This window comes from Piliocolobus tephrosceles, chromosome 3 (assembly GCF_002776525.5).
Source record: "Piliocolobus tephrosceles isolate RC106 chromosome 3, ASM277652v3, whole genome shotgun sequence".
NCBI lineage: Eukaryota > Metazoa > Chordata > Mammalia > Primates > Cercopithecidae > Piliocolobus > Piliocolobus tephrosceles.
The window spans coordinates 174,463,727-174,473,671 of record NC_045436.1 but is presented as its reverse complement, the minus strand read 5'-3'; the positions used below and the strand labels follow the sequence as shown (position 1 = coordinate 174,473,671).

General features: G+C 44.7%; 1 protein-coding gene across 5 annotated transcripts in view; it reads right to left on the bottom strand.

Moving 5' to 3' along the window:
* Positions 1–1,107: 1,107 nt before the first annotated feature.
* HS3ST1 (heparan sulfate-glucosamine 3-sulfotransferase 1) overlaps positions 1,108–9,945 on the bottom strand; it is a 34,544-nt gene continuing 25,706 nt past the window's right edge. For 3 of the 5 annotated variants that reach the window (XM_023206916.1, XM_023206918.1, XM_023206917.1), the window contains exon 2: positions 4,079–5,451. In XM_023206916.1, the coding sequence (XP_023062684.1) occupies positions 4,420–5,343 (924 nt within the window). In that variant the 5' untranslated portion in view covers positions 5,344–5,451 and the 3' untranslated portion in view covers positions 4,079–4,419. Of the gene's footprint in view, positions 2,799–4,078; positions 5,452–9,945 lie in introns of those variants that run through there. The other 2 variants (XM_023206915.1, XM_023206914.1) reach the window with 2 other exon arrangements.

Here is a 9,945-nt window from a genome sequence, read left to right as displayed (position 1 = left end):
GCCTAACAGACAGATACATATGCTTTATGTCTTCCTCCACTTACCCACAAACAGATGGACTGAAAAGGAGCAGAGACACAGAAGACAAAATTTCATTTGTAAGAAACAATGGCTCTATCAACATGGGCAAGCCCTTTAATTTCTGAGTTTATTTTTCTGTAAACTTAGTAGCCCATGTTCTACTTCTTAGAGTTGTTACATAGGTTAGAAGCAATATATTTAAAATATCAAGCACCTGGCAGGTGTGCAACAAATGATAGTTATTTTTATGCAACAGATACACCTGCACAGGAGCCAAAATCACAAGGGTGCCTGCTAAGTAAGCTTCCAGCGCTCCAGACTTGGAAACCAGTAGCTTCTCACTGAGTTTAACACATTTGAAATGCCACTTAGACAAATCTCTTGCCTACGTCTACCCTCTACCCCCGGTCTCTCCCAGTGACCACTGTCTTCATGTCTCAAGTTTCCCTTGTTCAGAGTGCCCTGCTCTGCTGACACCACTGCCATTCATGCCCCAGTTTTATGGCGATTCCTCCATGAAACCTTCCCATGGGAAAGTCAGGGTTTCTGTGGCCCACAAGTTAAGTGACCTGCCCTGCCATGCGACCTCTGGGAAGATTCTCTATTTCTTAACATTTCTGACAAATGACATTCCGGAGAGGGTCTCTGATATTTTTCAACTTCTTTTGTGATACGTGATGTCAACATTTCCCATTTCTGGACTATTTGCCTGGAGTGAGCAAGAATCCTTTCTTCTGAAAAAAGTGACATGAGGTCAGGATCACTTTTTATTTTTTTATTATTATTTTATTTTATTTTATTTTGTTGAGATGGAGTCTTGCTCTGTCACCCAGGCTGGAGTGCAGTGGTGTCATCTTGGCTCACTGCAACCTCCTCCTTCTAGGTTCAAGTGATTCTCCTGCCTCAGCCTCCTGAGTAGCTCGGATTACAGGCACGCACCAACAAGCTTGGCTAATTTTTGTATTTTTAGTAGAGATGGGGGTTTCACCATGTTGGTCAGGCTGGCCTTGAACTCTTGACCCCGTGATTCACCCACCTCAGCCTCCCAAAGTGCTGGGATTACAGGCGTGAGCCACTGTGCCCGGCCAGGACTACTTTTTAAACCTCAGTTTCCTCTTCTCTCTACGGGGGCTAGTTGATTTCTCTCAGCAATGTTGCTGAACTGAATGTCAAACCATGGAACACATCGCCCCACCCAGTCTATACACAGCTAAATGTCTTTCCCCTTGTACTCCAAGACCCTCTGGATTTTCATTAAAGTGCAGAACAAACAGTTAATGTCTACTAGTTCCTGTTGTATTTTCTTTTCATATTCTTGAGGACTTAATACCATATTGAGCATATGGTAGGGGCTCAAAAAAGTAAAATTTTAAAGAATAATGGTGACCTGTGACTCCACCCCTGTAAGCAGCAGGCGCACTAGGCATCGGCCTCCCCTACCCTGCATCTCCTTCCAGTTGGGTAAGCCTCCCAGCACAGAAGGAGTAAAGCACCCTGTGCTCAGAGGCATGTCACTTTTCTTAAATTCACAAACCTTCAGGCTGTGAGCTGATAACCAAATGATGTTAAAAAGATTTCAACCCTATCTGATTCCAGGAGGAAGGGAAAGGGAAACGGTTCTGACTCTGGAGTGTCAAGTGTGTAAATATTCCAATTCTAATAGCTGAGGCTTGGTTCAGTTGCTCTCAGCTGCCTCTCTGGAAGGACCCACCTAGATCCCCCAGGCTGCCCCTGGGCTGGAGTGGTCTGGACAGGAGCCCCACCCCTTCCATTGACATCTGTCTCTGTTAATGGAATTGGTAGGAGGCATGTTTGGGAGGGACTGGGTGCCTATTAGTCTCCCGAGTCACTGCATTTTGGCCCTATCAGGACAGGCCAGGGTCTACTACAGGGCCTTCTTTGAATTTGACAATGCTCGGTGATATCTATTAAGAAATACCTTGGGTAAATCTGGAGTGAAGGTTTCTTACCCCGTGTACCTTCTCAGTGACTGGCTGGGGTTGTACCAAACATGAATGAACATACAGTGCCACTAGGACCTCTGACCCCTTGCTCATGGTAGACTCATTTGAACATTCCTTTAGCCACAGCTCTGCACCCTCAAATGAAAACGTTGGGTTTACATTCACTAATCATTTTACACTGGACCATCCCCTCCATTGACTATGCCAGTCCCAGCAGCCAGATTATGTTCCATGTGCCAGTCCTGTCTTCCTCCACTCCTCCCCGCTGCCTTTTGCAACAACAGTTCACGCTTCAACCAGACCATCCCTGTCAGGGCACAGGAATTTGCAGGCCATTTGCAAAGAGCATCTTCTTCAGAGTCAGAGACTCTCATTGCAGTTTCCTTTCAGTCACCATATTCCCGAACGGGCTTGGAAACTTGACTTAACCTTTCTGAGCCCTCTTATTTCTTCAGCTCTTCAACGAGTATGGTAAAAGCAAGGTCCAACGATGCGTTGCAGAGGGAGGCTGTCTGCCTATTGAGAAGTACCCTGTCCACCAGGGGCCTGCTGTAAATATTTCCGCTACTTCCTCCGGGGGAGATGATGGTTTGATAACAACTTTAATGGATTATAAAGAGGAAGGCATCCTCTCTGCTGCCTGCGCATGATACGGGGTGGGGCATAAGCCACGCTGAGGTCAGGTCAGGCTGGAGCTGCTGAAATATACCAAGGTGACTCACTTCCCTGATAACACTGCTGAGAAAAATGCAGGCTTCTTCTTGCCCTTCCTGTAGCTGGGACACACCTCTTAGGATGGAAGATACTTGGCACCTGGGAAGAAATGTCAAGTCAGGTCAGGAAGAACTGGCTCTGAGTCTGGGCTTTTCCTTTTGAGCTCAGAAAGAGTTGGGTAAAAAGTAAATACACAAATAACCTGTGCTTTGACTCTGAGTAGCGTCTAAGCCTGAGTTTATAGTCAATGTGACCTTGGGCAAGTTTCTCATGTTCTCTGGGCCTATTTCCTCCTATTTGAAATTTCCATAATAATATCTGCATCCTGCGGTTGCTTGGAGAAATTTCAATGAGTTCTTAAGTGTAGGAGATGATTAATAACATCCATTTCTGTCATATTCCTTCGGTATAAACTATGTCAGGAAACCGGTTTATTTTGCTTGTTTGTATTTTCTCTTTTATTGTAATGAATGTTTTATTTTTATTAAAATCCAATGTGTTTAATTTTGTAAAAGGCTGACTGCATGAGGATGCATGAAAAAACTGAGGATAAGACGGGTTTATGTGACCATCTCCAACAACCTGGCTGCTCAGGGGCAGAAGTAAAACTGAACCCCAGCCTCTCTTCTGGGGCAGGTACAGTGGCTCTCTTAGGTGCTACCCTCAACTCTGCCCTTTTCTCTTTTTAACTTCAACCCTTGGGAGTTTACATTTTCTTTCACATTCAGGACTCCAAATTTAGAGTTGATTTTGAAACATACACATATTTATGTCTCAGTGCATATGGAATATATGTCTATAATGCCAATGTATCTTTCAGGAAGTAAGCACTTTCAGACAAGCAAAGGCTACTACCCTTTTAGTCAGCCTTTCACAGAACCTACAGGATGAAGACACACATAGATTTTGCAGTTTCTCTTTTCTATTCTAATTGGCTTTCTGGAGGCCAACTGCCACCTGGGGCAAAGTACCCAGGCCCAAGATCATTCTGAAGGCCAAGGGTTTAATCCTCTTTATTGTAGGTTTCAATCACTGCTAAGATCAGAAGCGTATGCAAATATTCTTTGAGGTCAAGATGGATCCCAAGGGACCTCTAGTCAGTCACTAACTGCTTCTCCATCCTGAATATTGCTTCATTTACTTGAAGTTTACACGTGGGAATGGGTAAAACTGTGACCTCCAAAAATGGCAAGGAATCATCAAGGAGATAAATCTTACAATCCAAGTAAAAATAAATCTGATGATCACAATGAGACATTAAAAATTAAAAAGAGCAATGCAGAAAGGAAAGGGGAGGGAGAGGATTATAATACCCATGAAAAACATGGTTTTTTTTAAAGTAACAAAAGAATTTAGATTTTGCAATGAGTGCAACACAGACAGCTATTTTGAGTTGGGGGCAAGTTAATTATATTCAAAAAAAGATAGCGTCTCCAGAAAAATCTTTTTTTTTTTCAGTGAAATAGTTTAGTTCCTTCATATAGAGACATATTACACAATGTTAACAACCATGAAAAACAATACAAAATGCCCTCCATTTAACAAGTAGAAAAATATAACTAGTATATATGGCAATTGTGAATCTAATACTGTACAGAAGTACTTTATGGATTTTACAAATAAATTATACCTTAAATGCTTTTTTAAAATTCTTCCCCCCCACCCCAGATGTACACCAGAACTTACAGTAGGAAAGTTTCTGAGCTTAGCTTATTGCAAATCAGTGCCAGTCAAATGTTCTGCCAACAAGCTCGAAGAATTTCTTATTTGGCTCATGAAAATATTCGTGCAGTTTATTGAGTAGTTTGGGATCTACTTGGGGGTGCGCCCGGCCTTTGGACTCATGTAAGCAGCGGTCCCGGCCGCTGTCCCGCAGGCAGTAAAAGCCCTTGGTTTTGTTAAAGTAGAAGTTCGAGGCATTGATCTGCGGCGACAGCTTCAGGAACCTCTCGACCTTTTGGATCTCGGGGAAAGGGTCCCTGATGAGGCGGTCGCCGTCCACAATGTGGATGTGGCGCAGCGGGAAGAAACGCAGCCAGTTCTGCATGTGCACGTGGTAGAGGCTGCGGTTGAGGGCCTTGTAGTCCACGTTGAGCCGGCCGTCGCGCACCAGGAACTCCTCGATGGACGGGTAGGGCTTGCGCTTCTGCATGTGGTTGTAGAACACTTGGGTGTAGTCAGATAGCACGCGCTCCGACGGGTCTCGCAGGATGAGCAGCAGCCGGATGGACGGGTTCATGCTGTGGACTCGCTCAGGCACTTTGGGCGACGTGAAGTACGCGGGGGTCTTTTCCACCGTGAGCTGGTGTGGCCAGGAGAAGGGCATCTGGCTGAGGTACCAGCCCAGGCCGTGGCTGTAGTGCTCCTCCCAGTCGAAGAAGTGGACCTCGTTCTCCGCGGCCGCCACATCGGGGTGCAGGCTGAGCATCTCCAGCAGCGCGCGCGTGCCGCCCTTGCGCACGCCGATGATGATGGTCTGCGGCAGCTGCTGGGCAGAGCCGTTAGGGGCCGCACCATCGCGGACCTCATCCTGGAGGGTCCCCGCTTTCCGCAGAAGCTCCTGCTGGCCCAGCTCGGCGGGGCGGGAAGGCACTAGCTGTGGCTGGGCCACCAGCAGCACCGCGCCCAGGAGCAGCGCGGCCATGCTGGACACCACGGTGGCTTCACTGGGCCGCGCGCCGCTGGGTCATGAAGCGCCGCAGCACGGAAGCCTCCTAGTCAGTGGCGCATGGGAGTTTCAGGCCTTCAATTACTAGGGAACAAAAAGGTAAGATATTAACATATAACAAATACAGGGATAATTCAACTAACAACTCTGTAGCCACTCTGCAGTGAGGGCTATATTCACCCCGCCGGGACTCTCAGTTTCTTATCCTATACGGGAGCAGATGGCGAACATTTTCCGCAAAAGGCCAGAGAGTAAGTATTTTAGGCTTTAAGGGACATACTTTATGCCAACTCCAACTTCAACCGTGCTATTATAGATGGAATACGGCCATAGACAACACACAAGGGAATGGGTGTGGTTGTGTTCCAAGAACACTCTATTTATGGGCACTGAATTTCATGTAATTTTCACGTGTCATTAAATATTATTTTCCTTTTTACTATTATTATTTTTTGCAATCATTTATATGTTTAGCTGTTAGGCTGCATACAGCCTGGCCAGGTTTGGCCCCCCAGACAGAGCCTGCTAACCCTTACTATAAAGGAAAGGGTTGGGAAGACCCTTTGGAACTCAGCAAAAATCAATAAAATATCTACTACTCACCAGTCCCTGGCAGAGGGGTAGGTGATATAGAAGCAGGCTTCGTTCCTGCCCCCTACTCTTCCAGCCAGGGGCTGTAATCTAACAAAGCATGTAAATTACTATGAAAGACTTCATGATTAGTCCCAATTCTTCACCCTGTGTCCAACCCTTGAATTGGCCTTGCCACTAGCATATGAGCAGATGTGACAACATATCAGTCTCCAGTCTGGCTGCAAGAGGCCTTGTGTGTTTTGGCTCACCCTCTTTCACTCTTGCCTTTGCCATGAGAAGAATATGCCCTGGCTAGCCCATGGTCCCAGGGGAAGGATGAGAGACACACACAGCCATCCCATCTCACGAGCAAAGATGCATGATTGTGGTTTTAAGCCACTGAGTTTTGGAGTGGTTTGTATTGCAGCAGGAAATTGGCAAAAGTTAATTGATGCAGCCTGATTATAGGCATCAGGGTGATATATGTTATGATTGTAATTTAGGTAGGGTACTACGAAGACACATGTTCATTCATTTTGCCTAAAATAATTGGGGATGATTTCACAGTGGTGGAAACATTTGAAGTAGGCCTGGAGGGATAAACAAGTGAAATTACTACAATGTACAAAAAAGCCTTCATGTGTCCAAAGTTTTGCTATTGATAATGTGGTCTCATACTATGCTCAGCTATTGTCTCTACAATCCTACATTGTAAGGTAGGAAGGCAGGGCAGATGTCACCACCATTTTTTTTTTCTTTCTTTTTCTTTTTTTTTTTTAGATGGAGTTTTGCTCTTGTTGCTCAGGCTGGAGTGCAATGGTGCGATCTCAGTTCACTGCAACCTCCGCCTCTGGGGTTCAAGTGATTCTCCTGCCTCAGCCTCCTGAGTAGCTGAGATTACAGGCATGTGCCATCACGTCTGGCCAATTTTGTGTATTTAGTAGAGATCGGGTTTCTCCATGCTGGTCAGCCTGGTCTTGAACTCCCAACCTCTGGTGATCTGCCCGCCTTGGCCTCCCAAAGTGCTGGGATTACAGGCGTGAGCCACCGTGCCTGGCCTGTCACCACCATTTTATAGAGGGTAGCCTTGTCTAAGGACACAATTCTATTAGTGTATTTCAAAAGTCAGAGCCCAAATTGAAAACTCTAAACTCAGGGTTCTTTAGCCACAAACCACCTCTTTTCCACAAAACTTCTCCTCTTTACCTGTTTAAGATTTATAACATGGCCGGGTGCAGTGGCTCAAGCCTGTAATCCCAGCACTTTGGGAGGCCGAGACGGGCGGATCACGAGGTCAGGAGATCGAGACCATCCTGGCTAACACGGTGAAACCTCCTCTCTACTAAAAATACAAAAAAACTAGCCGGGCGAGGTGGCGGGCGCCTGTAGTCCCAGCTACTCGGGAGGCTGAGGCAGGAGAATGGCGTAAATCCGGGAGGCGGAGCTTGCAGTGAGCTGAGATCCGGCCACTGCATTCCAGCTGGGGCGACAGAGCGAGACTCCGCCTCAAAAAAAAAAAAAAAAAAAAGATTTATAACATTTAGGCAGTAAAGGACACAGGAACTGCTGGCCTAGATGTTGTGGGGTTCCACAGGACAGACCAGTTCATGGTTTATGTTTTCAAGGAGCTGATACTCAGTCTGTGTGTCACATTGTCCTCTAAAGAGGAGACTGGATGCTCTCACTTGAGTCATCTCTGTTAAAACACATTAAGGGAAGGATAAGAGACAGGCCTGGCTTGGGGACTGCGGGATTTACAAAGCTAGTAAAAATGTTCTCCATCAAGAGGACCCATCATCTTTTGTACAGTAGTTTCAAAATTTACTTCATTAGTTTAAAACTTGTCCAGAATGAATAAAGGAAGAACAAATTCCAGGATATCCATTTTTATGATCGACCAGCTGATCTACCTTTCTCAGATACTGTGTTATCTGTTTAGAAAAACATATTAAAGAGCAAGTAATCAAACAGATGGAAGTCTTTAGAGAACCACAGTGCACTGGAGAAGGGACCTGAGGGATCAGTGATGTAACTCTAAGAAAAAATCAAGAATGCTTTAGAAAGGATAGCCACGAACGATGATGTTTCAGGTTGGTTCTACTGATTGGTGAGCTCAATTTAACGGTCCAATTGCTTTAGTCAGCTGACGATTTCAGGGTGTTTCGGTTGAATTTCATTTCCTTCTCAAGTCATCCATGTTGTTCGACCAAATGTACCAGTTGTGCTTGGCTCTTACATATTTGAGATGTGAGAATGTATGCAATTGTATGTGCATGTTTGGGTGTGTCTGTATGTGTGTGTATGCATGTGTGTGTGTGTGTGTGCAGGTATAACAGGTTGGTCACGTGAGAGACAGACTAACTACTACCCTTTAGAGAGCTATACTGTGTGTTGGTCACTGCCATCTTTTTTTTTTTTTTTTTTTTTGAGACAGAGTCTCACTCTGTCACCCAGGCTAGAGTGCAGTGGCGCGATCTCGGCTCACTGCAAGCTCCGCCTCCTGGGTTCATGCCATTCTCCTGCCTCGGCCTCCCGAGTAGCTGGGACTACAGGCGCCCGCCACCACGCCCGGCTAATTTTTTTTTTTTTTGTATTTTTAGTAGAGATGGGGTTTCATTGTGTTAGCCAGGATGGTCTCGATCTCCTGACCTCGTGATCCACCTGCCTCAGCCTCCCAAAGTGCTGGGATTACAGGCATGAGCCACCAGCCCGGCCTGCTATCCTCATCTTATAGTTCCATGTTCAGACTCAGGGAACAACACATCCATATGATTTGATACCTAAGTGTAGAGGCAGAGGCCAGATCTGAAATTCATATTATCTGACTGTTTATGCTCCTTCCACTCTAACCTGCGGCATCCTGGTTAGTGTAGTGTATATCTGAGGTTTCTTTCCTGAAGGGGAATTACCAGCAGACAGTAGAGAAGAAACTAAATATAGTTTGTCCTTCATGAAAGAAAACAACAACATATTGGGAAGTTAAGTAGCTTAAAAGCTACTTGTTTGTACTTTAATCCTTTCTAAAAATGTATTTACTTATGTCTAGACCTTTTTCATTCAAAAATATTTGAGGCTTATAGAGAAAGAAATTAGCTAACATCTTATATACACATATGCAAGTATATACACACACATATACATACACGCATACTATATATAGCATATATATCATATTTAGAAATATACCCCATGTGTATCTTTTATGTATATATGTAAACATGTGTATAAGTATATATGTGTGTATGTAAATGTATGTACACATATATTAATATCTAAACATAGTATAACCTGTTTTATATTACATGCACACCATGGGCATTAGGAGCCAACTTCCTCTTGTGCTTTTGTAATTTGGGCTTCCTAGGGGCACAGAAAGGATTTTTGGTCCTTTTTGTAATACTCTCAGAAACAAAAAGATTCCCAAGCTCAGGTGAACCTATAAGCCATTCCTGTGGGCCACCTTGATCTTGACAGTGAAATTATAAACATCAGGGAAGAAGGGGGTCACTTAGTCCCTGCCTTTCACAACCCAAGATGGCTTGCCCAGTGTCACATAGTAAATCTGTTCCTAGGACTTCTGGCTCCTGAATTCCAGTTCTGTAGTCTAGTTGCTGTTATTACTGTCTTTCGAGTAAGTGCTTGTAATGTAAAATAATGACAATGTTTTGGGGAATCCAAAGAAGAAAAACCCAACAAAATCTACCCAGCAATGACAACTCCCTGACCACCAACTTCCAGTGTCAGCTGACACACAGGATACGTGCAGCACAGGGTCAAACTTGCTGATTTGTTCTGGTCAGTAGAAGTGTCCAAATGAATTGCACACACTCTGGAGTCACGATTCTTGTCTCCAGTTTGGACCCTGGTCAAAGTGACTTAACCTCCCTTAGCTTCAGTTGCCTCATCTGTAAAATGGTAATAATTCCACCTGCTTCAAATGATTACTTTGAGACTGAAATGAAACAATGTGTGTCAGGACTGTCCAATATAAATATATTTTGTATC